This window comes from Amblyomma maculatum, chromosome 4, assembly GCF_055883805.1.
Source record: "Amblyomma maculatum isolate TAMU_Amacu chromosome 4, ASM5588380v1, whole genome shotgun sequence".
NCBI classification, from domain to species: domain Eukaryota; kingdom Metazoa; phylum Arthropoda; class Arachnida; order Ixodida; family Ixodidae; genus Amblyomma; species Amblyomma maculatum.
The window spans coordinates 28,724,231-28,745,158 of NC_139347.1; the positions used below are offsets into that span (position 1 = coordinate 28,724,231).

A 20,928-nucleotide genomic window follows, 5' to 3' on the forward strand; every position below is an offset into this window, starting at 1 on the left:
CGAAAAGGGCACTTCTGAAAACTATGCCAACTTGGAATACGGAATTCGGTATCCTCTAGCAGCTTGCCTGCAGTGTGGCCACGCTGACGTAGCAGCGGGCTTGGTTCATGTTGGCCTTTTGCGTCCAGCGGTTCGTGCTCACGTCGAAGCAGACGACGGAGTGGTAGCACTCACGCCCGTTGAAACCGCCCACGATGTAAACGCAAGTGTTGAGAACCGCCGCACCATGGTACGCCCTGCGGATGGAGAGGCTCAGAGATCAGCAAAGACACCACAATCGCTAAGTTATGCAGGATTAAACTGAGCTTTGTCTTGGAAGATAGCTGGTTCAGCTATGCCGTATTTGCAGCCCTTTTGTCATGTATATATTTAAATGAACTGTGACGTAGTTTCCCGAGAACCAAGGCGCAGTTACATTAGAAGAGAATAAACACCAAACTTTGGATACATATTTTTATGCTCGTCATTGATACATAAGACATTAATTTACATGAAATACCACGTAGTATCCGCTTAAAACTACCGAATAATTGTTTTGTTTCGCTTGTTTCGGTTAGCGCTGACAATGACGACAAAGCTATGTATAGGGGTGAAAAAACCTTCGATATATTCGCTCTTTCGTGATTTTCTTCATAAACCGCTAAATCCAATTTGTCTCAAAAGCCAAAGTTACGAGTGAAGAAGGAAGAATTACATCGCTGGTTCTTTCAATCCTCACTTATACTATATGAAATTTTGATGTGATTAAATTTTAACGTGGTTTAACTTTTCTTGACGTTAAAATCGAAATTTAATCATATCAGTGAACAAATTCGATTATTATTTAACAGTTGTAAGATAATATTATATACTTGTTTGGTTGATTTACGGGGTTTAACGTCCCAAAGCGGCTCATGCTATGACAGACGTCGTAGTCGAAGGTTCTGGACCATCATTGGGGTCCAGAACCCTCCTTTTCGCCTCCTGCTTTTCGCCTCCATCGAAAAGCAGCCGCCGCGAACGGGATTCGTTTCGCCCAGCGAGCAGCGAAGCTCAGCGGAGCCCTGGAATAGGGGCACCGACCCTGTGAGAAGACGGAAGATGGAACTCTTCTGCTAGCACAAGACCCTCCTAGAGAAACTAACGTATTTCCTATCCTATCCTATCCTATCCTATCCTATCCTATCCTATCCTATCCTATCCTATCCTATATGAAATTTTGATGTGATTAAATTTTAACGTGGTTTAACTTTTCTTGACGTTAAAATCGAAATCGGCTGCACCACCGCCGGTGGGGCGATAATACTGTATGATATTGTTATAGGGATCATTGTGAAGAATAAAACATGGAGCAAAATTACGTGTCTATATTTCTTTTAGACTACGTTACGATTCTCAAAGCTGTGTCCGAAATGGTTACTGCGAGCGTCTTCTCTACGTCATCCGAAACCACTTGCGTGGGGAAGAAGCGGGACTGAAAAGAGCTAAATAAAAACTCCGCAGCCTTAGAGCAATGTGTGCGGTAAGCGTTTTGGGTGCCACTTCCCGCACCCGCCTCAGGGCACGGTGATAACCCATTCGGTCGTTCTTGAGGCTCGCCCATTGCTATAAAAAACTTTTCAGAAACCGTGGTCTGTTAGCACGGAAAAACTGGAGGCTATTTCTTTTAAGTACGTACAACGACAGCTGGTGCTTTCACTCCCGTGGTGATTTGTTACAAAGACGTTTCTATTCCTGACTCTTTCGAAGAGAATGGGAGTCTAGTAGAATACAACTCAGAATGAGCAAAGATTGAGGGAAAGTCACAGTGGGCCGGTGGACGTTTCGACTGGACGACTTGTATTCATTTTGGTGAAACGTCTAACACTAGGAGGATTTGGCTCTGAGGAAGAGACCTCGGGGAAGATGAGGTAGGTCTGGTGAGGAAAAGATGGTGGGATCGAAAAGCGCCGTTGAGCCAAGGGACGGGCGACGCTTCAGACCCACATCACAACCTATTATTCACTCCTTACTTAAACCACCACAAATGATGGTCGCTTTGCTCAAATGAAGACGTATTCTAAAAACATTGGATAGTATACCGAGGTGGCGGATCAATCGTTGTTCCTTGCTGTGAATCTATGAATAAATAAAATAAACATTCGACACAAGGACTTTTCTTTGATACATTAGTCGTGACTGTGGCCTCGATGTTCTATGCCATAATGTTATTTTTAAACTCGCTCAGAATGTGACTTTATATTGAATGCAAATCTTCAGCAGGAGGAGAAACGCGTATATCTGCACGTAAGAAGTGGTGCTCATACCTGGGCGACGTGTACTGGTTACCGATGAGCTTCCACGTAGCGGTGCGGGGGTTGAATGTGTGCAAGTGGTTGGTCGCACCGGACGTCCAGCCTCCGAACAGGAACAAAATGTCCTTGGGGATGCGCGGTGTGAGCCACAGCCTCGCGGACAGGTCAACGCCGGCACAGTGGCCCAGCTCCATCTGTTGGTGAGTCAGCGACTGCGCAAGAATGTGAGGTAGAGGACAATCCACACAGGACAGGTCGTCGGCCATGAACTCCCTTCATATCCATCAACTCTAACAGGCCAGTGCGGGACAAAACGTGTTACGTAGACTTGTTCATTATGCATTTATGATGGAGCACATCATCCTCGACGTTACAGCCACCATTAGTCGGCCCATATTGGGGCAAAGGGGCAAAGGCAAGACCTCCGAATCCCGTACTACAGCTGCAGTGACTGTCCTAAATATCGTGGGAAATTCCGTGTTTTCGTAATATTCAGCTTTCCTTACTGGAATCTGTTCTGGCAGTTGTTCAGTGTTTAAGACGCTCGCCTATCGAATCGGAGTAACTCGGATTCGAACCCGAACGTGACGGCCGTGTTTTCATTGAGGCGAAACGCAGAGGCATTCGAGTGCTGTGAATGTCAGTAAATTTTAAGTGGGTCTATCAGAAAGGAAAGGCGTTGTATTTGTCACACATTGTGGAGGACATCTGAACCGCGCCATAAGGGGTGATACCGCGTTTTGATGGGGAAAAACGCACAAGGCGTCCGTATGGTGTGCTATGTCAGTGCATACTTGTTTGGTTGATTCTATGACAGACATCGTAGTCGAAGGTTCTGGACCACCATATCTTTAACGTGCATTGACATCGCACAGCACACAGCAAAGGTTAATGGCATGCTATGTTGGGGAGGTCAAACGGGATGCAAGAAGTGGAGGTAAAATGTGAGGCTACGAGGCTTAGCGCGATTTAGGTGCGCGATGCTTGTGACAGGTAATCTGGCTTTCCCCCCATTTCATGCAGACCAATTTAAATTTTATTTCTATTACGGTGAGGTTTGGTATCCACAAAGCTAAAATGACAAATACTGCGCCTTTCCTTTTCAGTAAACCAATAACTAAAGCTAAAAGCATTATTGGGTGGTGTAGAAATGATAATGGTTAGAATTGTAATTAAAAAAAAAGCACAATAAATTATAAAGATGACTAATAATGATAAGAAATAAAAATAAATAAAATTATATAAGATTAACAATGAATATATACATAAATTTAAAATAATATAAAATAAAAATAAGTACATTACAACGCAAGAAGTAAAATCAGAAAATGTCGCATTTTTCCAGTGACCTTCCGTAGCCTTACGATGTGGTTACGAGTAAGGCTACGGACAGATATTGCACCTTTTTTCATTCTGGTAGGCCCTGCCACGGTGGTGCAGTGATAAGACGCCCGAATACTCTGCCGGAGCGCCTGGGTTCGATCCTGACCGCCGGCGACTGCGTTTCGATGCAGGCGAAATGAAAAGGCTTCCGTGTGCTGTGCGATATCGGCGCACGTTAAAGATTCCCCAGGTTGTCGAATTACTCTGTCGCCCTCCACTATACGGCTCCACTTTTTCTCTTTCCACTTTCACTCCCACCTTGCTCCCTTCTTTTACATCGCGGTTCAGGTGTCCACACCCGCCGGAGTGGTGCAGTGTGTGGTTTCCACGTGGACATAGGCCACGAACCACCGCGGGTTCGAGCGTCGCGCGAGCCGAAGCCCCGATCAGCCGTCACCGCGCGCGCACTGAAACACTGCAGCGCGCACTCAACCTCCACCGGGAGGAGAGCACTTCGCTGCAAGGACACAAACCTCCGAGTTCACAAAGGAGACGTTTATTGAAACGCCATCCTCCAGCGGCACACACACACATACACACATTTACACATATTTACAAACGCACATACACGCACGTACGCACACACATACACATATATACAAACGCACATACACACACATACGCAGTCACCGTGTCAAGGGAGCGCGCGAGGAGCTAGGCTCCCCTGCGCGCACGAAGTGACACGGAGTGCGCGCCGCAAGCACGCAAGGGCGTGCTGTGATCTCTCTCTCGCAGTAACCAAAGGGTTCCTTTGAGAGAGATTGGGCAACCACCGCAAGGTGCGCCTGTCGCGGATCGTTGGATCACGATCGACAGGCTCGAGCTTCGCTCTCAGGTAAGACCCGGAGCAGACGAACTCGAGTACACACTGGTCTGCGCGGACAAAGGCCGGCAGACAAGAACAGTAGCGTACGCACCTTACGATGTCTCGGAGGAGTCTCTCTCTGAGCTCCGCTCGGACAGTCGCGCGAGCGCGGCTGTCGAAGCGGTGCCGTCTTCCCGCCAAAAGGCGCCAATGAGAACAGCCACTGGGACGCCAGGGCGGAGCTGTGGCCCGAACGACAGTGACAAGTCGTCCGAGCCTCTCTCCGCCGCCTCAGGCGGGGGAAAGGGAACGGGGAGAACAACTGGGAAGCGGGCGGCGGCCGCGCGAAGGGCAGCCGCAGCAAGCCCGAATCCCACATCCTCCTCTCCTTAATTGCCCTCCTACCCATCAGTGAAAGCACGCGGCAGGTCCCCAGCATGAAGAAAAGAATGCTATCCTCACGCAACAAGTCAACTACACCTCAGTTCCAGCAAGAAAAATCTCGAAAAGACAGACACTCAAGAAAGACAAAACATTAGCAAGGCGCACAAAAAAAAAAAAAAAATAAACAAGATGACATGAAGAATAATGTACAAAGTTCCGGAGGCTATGTTACAACGACTATTTACAGAATACAACTATGTACAGAACAACTATGTACAAACACAACTATGTACAGAAGTCCCAAAGATCGTCGGTGCAGCTCAGGGAGCCTGCGGTGACTCACCGCTCGTTGACTTCTGGGTGGCCAACGTTCACCCTTGGCTGCAAACGATCTCGGTCGGTGGTGGTACAGGTTAGGTGCAGGGACAGCGAACACGCCGAAGGGGCCCCGGGTGTGGAAAGTCCGTGACTCCGTGGCGATCCAAGGCACACATGGGAAGACCGCGCGGGGCTTCCTTTCCACCGCGCTCCGCACACGCCGGCAAACACACATGGCGCGACGTCGTCGCCTCCACGCCCAGGCACGCACACGCACAGGCATGCACACGCACAGCCACTCACACACCAAACAAAGGGTGATGCCGACCTTCCGCGGTGAACCTGTCCCGAGCACCTTCGCAACCGCGGCGGCCTTGGGTGAAGGGGGCATCGTCCATGCTCCCCGTCCCCAAACGGCCCCAACTTCCTTTCCACACACACCGGAAAGACTGCGCGTCGGGGCTGCTTAATGAGCAACCCTCGCAATTTCAAGAAGAAAGATGAGAGAAGACGCGCTGTACAAAAGAAGGCACTCACTGTACAATATTTACAAGTTAAGAAGCAAGAATGGAAACAGAAGAAAGCGAAAAATGGGAACAGAGGCACACACACAAAAAAAATAATAATAAAGCACACAGGCTGGAACTGAGCGAGCCAGAAAAGGGGGAGACCAACCTTGCTTCCGGGTAGGGTTAAACGAGCAAGCTCGCTCGGTGAGGCGGTATGCCTTCGGTTGCGGAAAAGGCCCGTCGTCCGGCATCAATCACACAGGTGAACGTCGCCTCACCTTGTACCGGTGCGGGGCACGGCTGCGTTCCACCGCATCGGTTGTGCCTTGGCACTTGCCTGTTGTGACAATGGGCACCAGCGCAAGCTCGTCAGACCGTTACGCATGGGCCTTCAGGTCTGCGATGTAGGCACGGCTGGCTTTCCCCATAGGGGGATTCTCCAGCAATGAGCCCCTGCTTGTTACTGGGGAAATGCCCCATGAAATCGCAGGTGGCCATCTGCCACGGACGCACACTGTCAGTTGGCTTCGTCATGCCCGGTGGCTTGCCACCCCTCGACTTCTCCATTTGACAGACATGGCAGGAACGGCAACAGCGGAAAATGTCGCGCTTCATGCCGGCTGCAGTCACCGATTGACTCAGTTTCTTAAAACCTTGGAGCCATTCAGATGACCAGCCAATTGTTTGTCGTGAGAGAACGCAACAGAGCGCCGCTCAGACATTGGGGAATAGCCACTTCAAATGGTTCAAGGACTCATCATCCGTGGCTATGTATTTCAGCGCGAGCCCGTCATGGCCCAGCAATTATGAATCCCCGGGGCACGCCGCGACACACGCTGGCTCGTGCCCCCCTGCGCCCGCTCAATACAAGTAGCGTAACGGCGCTGCGCCCGCTGCAATACAAGCAGCGTAACGGCGCTTCGTCTCCCAGAGACCGTCGCTGACATCGCGACAAAACGGATCATTTTGCTGGCCCGTCGTAGCTCTTCATGGCTGAAAACGATCCCAGTCATCCCAAAGGAGAGCCTGGTTTCGACCCCCGCAGGTTCGCAGCAAAACTTCCGCTGGCATCGGCGTTTCAGATGTGCTCACAAAGAGCTTTCACCCTCGCCTGCTTTGCGAAGCGCTGCTTACCCGGATAGCGGAATGGGGAACCCGTCTGCGGGCGTCCCCTCCGTGCCGCTCTGCGGCTCGTCCGCTGTTTCGCCCCCTTCGCCTGCCGGCGTAAAGACGCCGCCGCGGGCGAGTGGGGCACGGGATAGCGCGTCAGCTACCACGTTCGTTCTCCCCTGTAGATACTGCACCGAAAAGTCGAAATGCTGTACCAAGAGAGAATGGCGCACCAGCCGGCTCGCAAGTTCACGGAGCCGCATCAGCCAACTGAGCGCGCTGTCGGTGCGGTTTCCAGAGGAAACCCGGCCGACGCCTCGCCGTTCCCCGAACAGAAATGACTGCTAGCGGGGTACGGGTGCTGTTGTGCGGAGATGCCGTCAGCGGCGGCGTCGCGCACATTGCTTCCGCAACGGCGTAAAGCTGAAACAGCGGAGGCATATGGTCAACGTTCGCACCGCAGGGGGGTCCGAAGAACCATGTAGCGTGTTTCAGTGCCTTTGCCGAGTGCCGCGCAGGGGGCGGCAGGCATGGCGCATGAGCTTGATCGTCAAGGCGACCGGCTCGGCCGATGTGCTGTCCAACGACTCGTGGAGCCAGGGACAATTCACGTTGGGCGCCAGTTGTGGTTTCCTACGTGGATATAAGCCACCAACCACCGCGGGTTCGAGCGTCGCGCGAGCCGAAGCCCCGATCAGCCGTTACCACGCGCACACTGAAACACCGCAGCGCGCATTCAACCTCCACCGGGAGGAGAGCACTTCGCTGCAAGGACACATACCTCCAAGTTCACAAAGGAGACGTTTATTGAAACGCCATCCTCCAGCGGCACACACACGCACACACATACACATATTTACAAACGCACATACGCATGTACGCACACACATACACATATATACAAACGCACATACACACACATACGCAGTCACCGTGTCAAGGGAGCGCGCGAGGAGCTAGGCTCCCCTGCGCGCACGAAGTGACACGGAGTGCGCGCCGCAAGCACGCAAGGGCGTGCTGTGATCTCTCTCTCGCAGTAACCAAAGGGTTCCTTTGAGAGAGATTGGGCAACCACCGCAAGGTGCGCCTGTCGCGGATCGTTGGATCACGATCGACAGGCTCGAGCTTCGCTCTCAGGTAAGACCCGGAGCAGACGAACTCGAGTACACACTGGTCTGCGCGGACAAAGGCCGGCAGACAAGAACAGTAGCGTACGCACCTTACGATGTCTCGGAGGAGTCTCTCTCTGAGCTCCGCTCGGACAGTCGCGCGAGCGCGGCTGTCGAAGCGGTGCCGTCTTCCCGCCAAAAGGCGCCAATGAGAACAGCCACTGGGACGCCAGGGCGGAGCTGTGGCCCGAACGACAGTGACAAGTCGTCCGAGCCTCTCTCCGCCGCCTCAGGCGGGAGAAAGGGAACGGGGAGAACAACTGGGAAGCGGGCGGCGGCCGCGCGAAGGGCAGCCGCAGCAAGCCCGAATCCCACAAGTGGTAAGACGACCGACTACTGTTCCGGAGTACCCGGGTTAAAAACAAAAAACTGATTGGTTTTTAGGAAAGGAAAAGTGCGGTAACTGTCTCACTTATTTTCTGTGGACACCTCAACCCCACTGTAATGGAAGGGAGGAAGGTGGGAGTGAAAGTGCAAAGAGAGAAAGAGGAGCCGTAGCGGAGGGCTACGAAGTAATTTCGACCACCTGGGGATCTTAACGTGCGCTGACTTCCAACCCGACCTCGGCGGCTGTGTTTCGATGGAGGCGAAACGAAGAGCCGTCCGTGTGCTGTGCGATGTCAGCGCACGTTCAGGATCCCCAGGTGGTCGGAATTACTCCGTAGCCCTCCACTACGGCTCCTCTTTCTCTCTTTCCACTTTCACTCCTACCTTCCCCCTTCCCTTACGGCGTGGTTGAGGTGTCCACAGACACAAGCGAGACAGTTACCGCGCCTTTCCCTTCCTGTAAATCAAATCGATCAATCAGTTCAGGTGTCCACAGAAACAAGTGTGACAGATACTATGCCTTCCCATTTCTGTGAACCAATTATTATTATCAATTTCTGGTGGCAGTCTCTAAAACAACAAGTAAAACCACGTCAAGCCATGTAAAATATAAGGCCGAGCGTGTTCTCGGAAGCTTTTACCTATTTAATTAAACTTTCGGTCTTGGGGGGGGGGGGGATAGGCAACCGTAGCCCTGCCTCCGTCGATTTCCCACGCAACGGGAGGTGAAATTCCCAGGTGGAGATGGTTGATTGGTTTGTGGGGTTTAACGTCCCAAAGCTACTCAGGCTATGAGACACGCCGTAGTGGAGGACTCCGAAATTTCGACCAACTGGGGTTCTTTAACGTGCAGTGACATCGCACAGCACACGGGCGCCTTGCTTTTCGCCTCCATCGAAAAGTGGCCGCCGAGGCCGGGATTCGATCCCGCGTCCTTGGGAACAGTAGTCGGTCATTCACAATAGCATTGGCCTTGGAAGAATATAGGAGCCTAGATTTTGCCGGGTGGGTGCACGAATACAGAAAGGCGGTGGTAATGGGCACCACAAGAGTCGCTAAGTTTACTGTGTGTTTTTAATGCGCGAAATCATTAATAGTCGTGAGGTCAAACCGTGGACCCAAAAAGTGAAACCACGACTGTGTATACACACCTTAGTGCTGTATAGTAGAGGTGTCCACAGATAAAGTGTGATAGATCATGCGCCTTTCCTTTCCTGTAAACCAATTACCAATGCAAAAATATTAGTAGGCTGTGTAAACAATAATGAGTAAAATTGCCGACGATTACGTTACTTCCTAATGCGAAATTTGAGCGCAGCTCATCGGCTGTTTCACCTTTCCATGGATTGAGACAAAGACTTCGAGCAGCCACGCCGGGGTGGCGCAGTGGTAAGACGCTCGACTACTGTCCGGAATACCCGGGTTCGAACCCGACCTCGGCGGCTGCGTCTCGATGGAGGCGAAACGAAGAGGCGTCCGTGTGCTGTGCGATGTCAGCGCACGTTCAAGATCCCCAGGTGGTCGAAATTTCCGGAGTCCTCAGCCTCAGTCGCTTTGGGACGTTAAACCCCACAAACCAAACCAAAGATTTCGAGCAAGACGCAAAATTTTTCACACGTATTTCTTCAAGGAACACTCCACTAACAGTTCTTTGCTGTCATGAAAGAAGCTTTGTGGTCGGAGAAATGAAGGAAGGAAGAAAAAAATTACCAGTGACGTTAGCGACTAAAGTATTGAAAGGTGCCTGAGAAACCTCATCTTGTCCAGCGTTCCTGCCATCTGCAATACCACACTTGAACGCGCGCCAAGGAACGTCACGGGACAGGAGCTATGGCGCACGATCGAAACGCACACTTGGAGAAAGTGTGACAGCTAGGTACGGCGCCTTTCCTCCAGAAGTGTCATTTTGTCTAGCGTTCCTGCCATCTGCAATCCCACACTTGAACGCGCGCCAAAGAACGCCACGCGACAATCGCCGCAAAAGCGGGACACACTTTGTCCACGACAGTATACGCCATTAAAGGCTTTCACCTTTAATGGCGAAAGTCTGAAAGTGTACCCTGTATATCCTATAATTTGCCTCCCATCAGCCTCTTGTCGGTGGTAGTGGTGGTAAGAACATTTATTTACACAAGGGCCAGGAGGTATGTTTGGATCGGCCCATAAGGGACCGGTCCTTACAAGCACTAGGTGGAGGTCCCTAGTTGGGGACCCCAGCGGCGGTTGCCGCCGCTTGGGAGCGTCCGACTAAGGCTTGTTGGGCCTGTAAGTCGCGGCAGTCGAGCAGGACCGCCTCCCAGTTCTCCCGGGTTGGGTTGGGGATGGGGGGAATAGTCGGGTTGGAGGGGCAGGCCCACACCATGTGATAGATGTCAGAAGACACCGCTCCTCAGTGTGGGCAGCTGCCACTAAAGGAGGGGTCAAAATGTTTTAGGGCTGCCGGGCACAGCAATGTATTGGTGAAAAGGCGGAGAAGGAGCCGCTCATCTGCCTTTTTGAGACCTTTACATAGGCTGGGGTAAAGGCGATGACAATTTTGATAGTACGTCGTGATATCTTTGAAGGTGTAGGCCGGCATTCGTTGCAGTGCTACATATAATTATAATTGGTTTACAGGAAAGGAAAGGCGCAGGACACTTTCTGTCACACTTGTTTCTGTGGACACATGAACCGCGCCGTAAGGGAAGGGAGGAAGGTGAGAGTGAAAGTTGAAAGAGAGAAAGAGGCGCCGCAGTGGAGGGCTTTGGAGTAATTTCGACCACCTGGGGATCTTTAACGTGCGCCGACATCGCACAGCACACGGACGCCTCCTCGTTTCGCCTCCATCGAAACAGGCACTATTTGCCTTCTTGTAAAGGCTAGGCTAGCTGGTTGTCGCTTCCGGTACTGTCACTAGATGCCATGTGAATCATGCGAAGAAAGAAAAGAGGGAGAGAAAGACGCGCGCCGCAACAACAGCCGCCGTCCACTACCGAAGCGGTGGCGGGTGCAATGACGGCCTACAACAGATAAAAATTCGGTGGCAGGCAAGCCCCCGCCGCAAGCGGCGGTGACCTACCTGTCCAGGCAGCATGTACTTACAAGGCAAAAACGGAGGCTGAACGCACCGCTTAAACGTACTTGCTAGACCAATGAGAACGATTATATGGGAAACGTTCAGGATACAGATGAGAACCCATACGTTCGCTCTGTTTCTCAATATTGTGGTAACAACACCTCGATGCAGAACAGGAACCCACCTGATGGATCGCATTGAGAACCTTGAGGCTGTCTCCGTCAGCCTGCACGTGAGGATCGGTGACGATCCGGTCGAACTCCCTGCTCGAGAAAAAAAAAATTCCAGTGGTCATTTCTATAATAACCAATATAATGCTTCTAGATTGTCAGATTGTACACATATAAGCTGAACAGAAAATAATTACCGCCACGCACGTGACGCACAAGATGTCCCCAGATGCAGTATAAGTTCATTTCCCACTGAGTATCATTTATTTCTTGTTGTTGTTGCCATTGTATACAGCAATCTTCGTCGACTCCTTTTTTTCATGCTTATTATGATCTTGTTACCTCAACTCCATGCGCTTGCGGGCCTGCAAGTTAGTGTAACTTTACAAATATTGATATGGTTACTAAAATTACCGTCTCATGCAAGTAAAATGAATAACCACGAAGATCGTACACTCCTCAACTTCAATGCATCAGCCAATCTTTTATCATTAATTTGACCACACCCTTCATAGCATGGTTTTGCCTTGAGGCAATCAACATCGCAAAAAAAAATATGGCCGACAGCTTCAACTTTGCACGGATGCCACTACGCGCTGCATGACACGCGGAATCAAATATTACTGCGGGAAACTTGAATGCTCGATACACCGCACTATTTCCTAGCGCAGCCAAACTGTCGACGGCTCACAGATGGCGCAAGCTGGGGCTACCCAGAAGGCTGGGGATACGAAGAAAAGAAGCTAGAAAAGCAGATCCCGCCGGGGTGGCGCAGTGGTTACGGCGCTCGACTACTGTTCCTAAGGACGCGGGATCGCATCCCGGCCTCGGCGGCAGCTTTTCGATGGCGGCGAAAAGCAAGGCGCCCGTGTGCTGTGCGATGTCAGTGCACGTTAAAGAACCCCAGGTGGTCGAAATTACCGGAGTCCTCCACTACGGCGTCTCTCATAGCCTGAGTTGCTTTGGGACGTTAAACCCCACAAACCGACCAACCAACCATACAGGAGCTTTTGTGAGCAGTACTTAGAAATTGTGATCTGCAGTTGATTTTTCCACATCACGTAGACGCGCTAAACTTTAACTCAAGACGATTCACTAAAACAAGACTCGCGCACGTACCAGTCTTGTCTTGTTTTAGTGAATAGTCTTGAGTTAAAGTTTAGCTCGCCTACGTGATGAAGACCCAGGGATTTCATTTAGTACCGGTAAAATGTTAGCGATGGCTTTAAAGGCCTCGTTCAACGAAAATCGGGCGTCAGCGTTGCCGTTGCGAGTGGGAACAGTCCTGCGCGCTTCTATTTTCCGAGCACTGTCGTGACGCTGGGGCTACGTCGACCCGGCCTTCACTTGGTAGCGTGCAGAGACTCGGGGTTGAAGTAGGATTGAATCTTCGAAGTTGGTGAAATATGTACAAGCAGGTTTAATGGCACTTTGAGAAACTTATTTACAAGATTATTTACACGAAAAAGAAGGGTACATCAGCAAAATGGCAAGCGTTAAGAGTTCATAGCGAGAAGTGACTGGATGAGCCGTTTACCCAGGGCCCAGAGCGACATTTCGTGCTCTGCAGCGTCCTTAAAACCCCCTATGTCCAGCCCCTCTCTGAAGATGCTGACCAACCAAATCCAGGGCACGCCCCTCAGGTATCGGCATCCAATCGAACACATCACTGCACTGATGGTCTGAAGCACTGACTGGTCCGGCATTCATTCGTTGGGCGTGATCACTTGTTGGCGGGAAAAGCTTGGGAACGGCGAGGAGAGGAGGTACATTTCTATTCTTCAGCAAAGAAACCACAGGCTGGTTCTGACAAGTGGTTTTACTTCTCAGAAACCCGAGTGCACGTGGCGCCGCATCCGCTCCCAGCATTGTCCGTTTTCGACAATTGCAAATCTTTCCTGCATTCCTGGGAAATCACTTAATGGCTGTATGCGTCATGCTCCTTTCTTGTCCTGCACGTCAGCGGACATGTCACTCTGTCGTCTCCTTTGGAAAGTAGGCATTCCTCACTGGACGATAGGGCTTATCGACTGGAAGGGTGAACAAAAGAAAGAAAGCACTTCCTGCATTTCCCGCAGGGGGACGTTTCTTTGTGTTTTTCCAGACGTTCTCTTGGCAGGGTCAATTTGGCATTTGCAGAGTGTCCACAAAGCAAAACAGGCTTACAAAACAGGATTCCTGGAAACAGGCTCACTTAGAGCCATTGGACCATCACCACATATTCACAGCACTTATCCATGCCCACAGGCGAACAATAGAGCGCGCAAATGCGGATGCTTGGTCGTAACAGCCTCCTCCCCCGCCAGAAGAGTCTCGGAGGGCAGCAGTCCCAGCTGCTGCATGAAGAGACGACTTAATGGCCTGCACGTGAACGCTTGAAGCTCGCTGTTGCTTGTCGCGTTGTCTCGATTGTTGTAGGCCAAATTGCTCGAGCTGTCTGAAACTCAACCACATGTCGAAGCAAGCACTCGGCTCCCGTCTGAAGAGACCAGGTTAAAAGAAAACTGCCATTGTTGTTCGAGAAAAGCCCACTCTCAAGACGTTCGGGACCCACGTATTCCTAGAAAACCAAACGTGCTGCTTTACATAGCCACACATATACAAGCGCACGAAAAAAAAAAAACCTGATTATCAATTTGGATACATGGTGAGGAACATCTCGGACCGCTTAGAAAGAGCGGCTAAGCGCGTCCGCATTCCCATTTAACTTCCCCTTTTTGTATCTTATTTCAAAATTGTACTGCTGTAAAATCAAGCTCCACCTAAGAAGGCGACTGTTCTTCGATGTCGCAGTTTGCAGCCAAGCCAGGGGACAATGGTCCGTCTCTACGGTGAATTTGGCCCCTCCAAGATAGCACTGCAATTTTTGAATGGCCCATACAATGCAAGCGCACTCTTTCTCTGACGCGCAATAAGCCCTCTCTCTAGAACTCAGCTTTCTGCTCAAGTAGAGCACGGGGTGCTCATTACCGTCGTCATCTCTCTGGCAGAGAACAGCACCTAACCCTCGATCACTGGCATCACACTGGACCGTGAATTCTCGGCCATAGTCTGGAGCTCGCAATACCGGACGGCTAATCAGCACAGCCTTCAGGTTTACGAAGGAGGCTTCCTTTTGTTCGTCCCAGACTACATTTGTCGGTTCTGTCTTGCGGAGAGCGTCGGTCAGAGGGCTAGCCAAAGCTGAATAGTTAGGGATGTAGTGATTGTAGTACCCAGTCAGACCCAGGAATGCTCGAATTTCCGTCTTCGTGCTCGGCCGCGGGTAGTCTGCTACCGCAGAAATCTTAATCTCGCTGGGTTTCCTGAAACCTTGACCTACATTGTGACCCAAGTAGTCCACGGTCGCCCTTGCCAGGCAACATTTCTCGGCCTTTACGGTTAGTCCAGCTTGACGCAAAAGGCTCAGTACAGCTCTTAGATGTACCATATGGTCCGCCCATGAGTCGGAAAAAACCGCAATGTCATCTAAATAAGGCACCGCGAATGTTTCACACCCATTTAAAACCCTATCCATGAGTCGGGAAAAACAAAATGGAGCATTTTTGAGCCCGAAACTCATCATTGTTGGCTGGTAGCTGCCCGTCGGAGTGACGAAAGCCGCGTATCTGCTGGCGCGTTCAGTGAGCGGTACTTGCCAGTATCCTCGAGTAAGGTCCAGCGTAGTCACATATGCCGCTCTACTGACCTGTTCTACTCTCTCCTCAATATTCGGAATAGGATACACTTGATCCCTGGTGAGAGAATTTAGCTTTCGGTAGTCTACCACAGGCCTAGGGTCTTTACCTGGAGCTTCTACTAAGATCATAGGCGAAGCATAATCGCTTTCCGAGGGTTTTATTACTCCTAATTCCAGCATGCGAGTTACTTCCCTATCCAGAATTTCTCTTTGCCTTGGAGAAAATCGGTAGCACCTTGATCGCACTGGCACGTCTGAAGTCAGCTCAATATCGTGCTCAGTCAAATCAGTTCTGCCTGGCCTGTCCACGAAGCAGGCCTCAAACTCTGTTATTATCTCGCCCAGATCGGACAGCTGGGATTTCTTTAGTTCTCCTCTCTGCTCCGTCTTTTTGAGAAGCTCCTGAGCGTTGCTTCCCTTTCCGCTGAGGCAAATCAAGTTGTCCCCCATCTCCTCGGGAAGGTTTAACGTTAGATTTACCACGGCTTCCCTCTGCACATAAGGCTTCATAAGATTGCAATGATAAATGCGCACTTCTTTACGCCTACCGGGAATTTTCACTGCGTAGTTAGTGTTAGAAAGCTTTGCAACGACTTCAGCCGGTCCTTCCCACTGTACTTCGAGCTTATTCTGCCTTGAACTTCTCAGCAACATCACCTGGTCCCCGATACAAAACGTCCTTTGACGGGCTGACTTATCATAGTACACCTTGGAACGAGCCTGGGCTGACTTCATGCTGGCCTCAACGAGTTCCTTAGTGTTATGTAAGCGATTCAAGAGGTTCAGAATGAATTCTACTACTGTTGGGTCTTCTCCGCGCCCCTCCCAGGCTTCGCGCACCATTCGCAAAGGTGAGCGCAGTGACCTTCCGTACACCAACTCGGCTGGGCTAAATCCAGTGGATTCGTGCGGCACTGACCGCAAAGCGAAAAGCGCTGCAGGCAGGCAGGTATCCCATTCGCGCTTGTTTTCATAGCACAGTCCCCTCAGGACTCGTTTGAGAACAGAGTGCCATCTTTCTACGCTGTTGCTCTGCGGATGATGGATCGAGCTATGCACTACCTTAATGCCGCATCGCTCGAGAAATGAGGTGGTGAGGACACTCGTGAAAACGCTACCCTGATCACTTTGGACCTCGGAAGGGAATCCAACTCGTGCAAACACTGACAGCAGCGAATCCACTACACTCTCGGACGTCACCTCGCGCAGCGGTACAGCCTCTGGAAACTTTGTGGCTGGGCATAACATAGTGAGGATATAGCGGTACCCTGACTCTGTCACAGGAAGTGGCCCAACTACATCTATTACTAACCGGTGAAACGGCTCGGTAATGATTGGTACTAACACCATCGGAGCTTTCCACTTATCTTGCGCCTTTCCAACCCGCTGGCACGTGTCGCATGATCGTACAAAATTTTCCGTGTCCTTAAAACATCCAGGCCAATAGTATTCTTGCAACAGCCTCTGCTTTGTTTTCCTTATTCCAAGGTGACATGACCACGAGCTGCCATGGGAAAGTCGCAGTAAGTCTCCGCGGTACTTTTGGGGAACGACTAATTGGTCCCGCTCTACTCCGCGCTTATCCTTGAATAAGCGATACAGCACTCCCTTTCTCATCTCAAAAGAAATGTTCTTTGCTGTCTTAGTGGCGCGGTGGCGCTCTCTTATCTCCTGTATCTTGGGATCATTGGCTTGCTCCATAGCTAAGTCCTCTCGAGTTCCACTTAAAAGTCTCGTGAGATTACTAGACACTGGCGGCAAGAGGTTACTCTCAAGAACGTCCTCATTCCGCGTCTCATCAAGCTCACTTTCAAGTTGACATATCTGAGATGCCTCGCTCTCAAAGTTTTCTGACCTGCTATCTTCCGCATTTACCACTGTTTTAACTGCCGTTTCCTCCGCTGTGGATTTTTCTGGAATGAGCAGTGTAACTAGTTCTCGCGCCTTTGAACGTGTTAAGGCTTGCACAACTCTGTCTCCGAAAAGGATGCCCCTCTTTCGCAGCAGCATGTCCGATTTGTTGGAGAACAAATACGGATAGCACTTAGGAAGCTTTCCTGAAACGGCAGCCTCGGTTGTTAATTCGCCGAAAGGGCCCTCGATGACCACGTTCGCGATCGGCAAGCACACACTCTGTTCCTCAACTACCTGTCGGATCCATGCACACTGTCCTGTATAGTCGGAAGGCGATACATACGCCGGATGGACAACATCCATCTTTGCGGCCGAATCGCGCAGTACCTTGCAAGGCTTCCCGTTGACTACTAGGTCATGCAGGTAGGGTTCTAAAAGCTGCATATTTTCATCGCAGTCCCTGACATACGAGAAAGCAATCTTTTCTTTCCGGCAGTTGACGGCAATGTGACCCTGCTCATTACACCTAAAGCATGTGAGCGGCTTCCTAGCCTCAAGCTTATTCTTTGTGTTCTGCACGTTGGTCACTTCCCCACTTTTCTCACTGCCGTCCTTTCTAGGGAATTTGCCTGAAGAAACCTCCATTTCTTCGTTTCCAACTCTAGAAAAGTGCCTTTCCTGACGGTTTTTCACACTGAACTTGGGATTGCGGGGCCTATCCACTGCTGGGTTGCTGAATTGTCGGCGCGAAGCATACTCCTCAATAAGTTCGGCAGCTTCAGTTGCCGACTTAATTTCGCCTCGGTCCTGTAACCAATTTCTTTCTTTTTCTGGGAGGCAGTTATAAAACTGCTCCAAAAGAATTCGCTCGACTACAGCGTCCCTATCACTGTAGGAATCAGTGCTCTTTAGCCACTCGCCCAAATTAACTCTTAAATTGTACAGGAATTCAGGGTAACTCTCGTCCCTGGACTTAGTAGCGTTCCGAAAACGTTGTCTGAACGCCTCGGCGCTAAGCCTATACTTTCTCAGAAGGCAAGCTTTGACCTTCTCGTAGTTGTCCGCGTCCTCCTTGCTTAGCCGCGCGACAACCTCCGCTGCCTCGCAGGGCAGAACCGTCAATAATCTCTGAGACCAAGTGTCTCGCTGGAAGGACAGTTTTTCGCAAGTTCGCTCAAAGTTAGCCAGATACAGACCGATATCCCCTGATATCACATATGGCTGCATGTACTTTGACATCTTGAAATCTGCCTCCTTGTTGAGACGAGGTACCGCTAGCTGGGGACAATCGCCCGACCTCTTGCTCAACTCTAGTTCTAATTTCCGGAGCTCAATTTCTAGCTTCTTTTCCTCTCTTTCCCGCTCTTTCTGCTGTCTGAGCTGTTCCTTTTTTTGCCCGATGAGGTTCCATGCTTCACTGAGCTCCTCATCATCGGTTCCCAGATCAGTGATTGCCTTTATAATCAAGGGTTTTCGTGCCAAACCACTTGTATCAATTCCCAATTCCTCACACAATAGCAACAGGTCCGGTTTCTGCAGCTTTTGTAGGTCCATGATCGCTCCGAGTGTCGGCTACTTCCAAAACAACAGTGCAAACTACCAAACCTAAAGGCGTTTCAACACTTTTTACCAGTTATAAATTCTAACCCTGTTCTAGAACCTGGTCCACATCAGAAGAAAGCCAAGCACTCACCCACACATGCGATCGATGTTCCGAGCTGCCCTCTTGTTGGCCGATTGTTGCGCCTGCTTGTTGCTTGAGATGCCACCTCCGATCACAAGATGTGGCTTGTAGATTCTGATCCACCTCGAATCACCAGATGTTGTATCTTGTAGATCCAGATCCCACCTCCAGTCATCAGATGTTGTGGCTTGTAGATTCAGATCCCACCGCTGCCACCAGTTGTCGTGACGCTGGGGCTACGTCGACCCGGCCTTCACTTGGTAGCGTGCAGAGACTCGGGGTTGAAGTAGGATTGAATCTTCGAAGTTGGTGAAATATGTACAAGCAGGTTTAATGGCACTTTGAGAAACTTATTTACAAGATTATTTACACGAAAAAGAAGGGTACATCAGCAAAATGGCAAGCGTTAAGAGTTCATAGCGAGAAGTGACTGGATGAGCCGTTTACCCAGGGCCCAGAGCGACATTTCGTGCTCTGCAGCGTCCTTAAAACCCCCTATGTCCAGCCCCTCTCTGAAGATGCTGACCAACCAAATCCAGGGCACGCCCCTCAGGTATCGGCATCCAATCGAACACATCACTGCACTGATGGTCTGAAGCACTGACTGGTCCGGCACTCATTCGTTGGGCGTGATCACTTGTTGGCGGGAAAAGCTTGGGAACGGCGAGGAGAGGAGGTACATTTCTATTCTTCAGCAAAGAAACCACAGGCTGGTTCTGACAAGTGGTTTTACTTCTCAGAAACCCGAGTGCACGTGGCGCCGCATCCGCTCCCAGCATTGTCCGTTTTCGACAATTGCAAATCTTTCCTGCATTCCTGGGAAATCACTTAATGGCTGTATGCGTCATGCTCCTTTCTTGTCCTGCACGTCAGCGGACATGTCACTCTGTCGTCTCCTTTGGAAAGTAGGCATTCCTCACTGGACGATAGGGCTTATCGACTGGAAGGGTGAACAAAAGAAAGAAAGCACTTCCTGCATTTCCCGCAGGGGGACGTTTCTTTGTGTTTTTCCAGACGTTCTCTTGGCAGGGTCAATTTGGCATTTGCAGAGTGTCCACAAAGCAAAACAGGCTTACAAAACAGGATTCCTGGAAACAGGCTCACTTAGAGCCATTGGACCATCACCACATATTCACAGCACTTATCCATGCCCACAGGCGAACAATAGAGCGCGCAAATGCGGATGCTTGGTCGTAACAGCACTTGCTAAAACTGATGCAGAGATAGCAGGCCAGTTTTTCGTACTTTGTGTAGCTGGAGCTTCAGAAGCAGCACGTAGCTAATTGCTTTTCAGCTGATCACGATCCGACGCGGTGGAAAAATCCCCATTACCTTCGCTTGCGAGAATTATGTTAGCTTATACTGCTCATTTATTAGAGATTAGACCGAGATAATGTAGGCCTGCATCAGTGGTTACCAGACCACGGACGACTGCTTGAAACCCTCTGGTCTCACTTGCAGTACTCTTTAAGGAAGGCTACGACGATGCGGAACTCACGTGACGGTGCATCGCGCCAATCGCACGAGGGGCAGGAAGTGAGCGAGGTATTTCGTCCTTTCCGCTTCGTTCGCCGACACCCACTTCAAGATCGCGCGGAATGTGTGGTCCACTTCGTTAGGCGCGTGCAGCCTATTGTCCTCCAGGATGGCTCGCAGCTGCTCAGGGGTGACATGCTGAAACTGGTCGTTGGTCTCCCAAACCTGCAGACAGAGACGGCTCATTCAATTGGACAGCACAATTAAGCCGTAGGGAGTAGCTCCGTTCGCTTCACACGACTCCTATTGCAGCACGGAGACAAAGGTTGCCTACATTACATGCCCACGTAGGGCCCTTGCAAGCAAACCGGAGCTAATGTCAAAGATAAGATAAGCTGAGAAAATCTATATACATGCTGAAGGGCAGAACTGTTACTCGTCATTCGTCATTTAGTGTTGAAGCTGCTCCCGTTGGGCTACTTTGCGGACGTATTGGATGAGAACGGGAGAGCACTAAGCTTTTGTATAGAATTTTTTCTCCTCCTCGTCAGCCATTTGAATCCTGCGCCTTTAAAGAAAAGCACCCAAGAAATAGCGGGGAAAACTGGAACGAGAAATATGGGTCGACAAAGACAAGTGCTTGACCAGCAACCTTAGCCATGGGTTCAGCAGTGCTGTGGTAGAAAATGAAAACATCCAGACTTCATTTCGGAAGTATAGTACGGTAGAATA

At 50.5% G+C, this 20,928-nt stretch overlaps 1 protein-coding gene across 1 annotated transcript in view; it reads right to left on the minus strand.

The window, feature by feature from the left end:
• LOC146190555 (kelch-like protein 10) overlaps nucleotides 1–20,928 on the minus strand; it is a 50,000-nt gene that overhangs the window by 21,663 nt on the left and 7,409 nt on the right. The window contains exons 4-7 of the mRNA XM_084600194.1: nucleotides 20,219–20,421; nucleotides 11,518–11,596; nucleotides 2,286–2,485; nucleotides 68–236 (exon numbers count right to left, since the gene is read on the minus strand). Coding sequence (XP_084456320.1) covers nucleotides 68–236; nucleotides 2,286–2,485; nucleotides 11,518–11,596; nucleotides 20,219–20,421 — 651 coding nt within the window. The remainder of the gene's footprint in view (nucleotides 1–67; nucleotides 237–2,285; nucleotides 2,486–11,517; nucleotides 11,597–20,218; nucleotides 20,422–20,928) is intronic.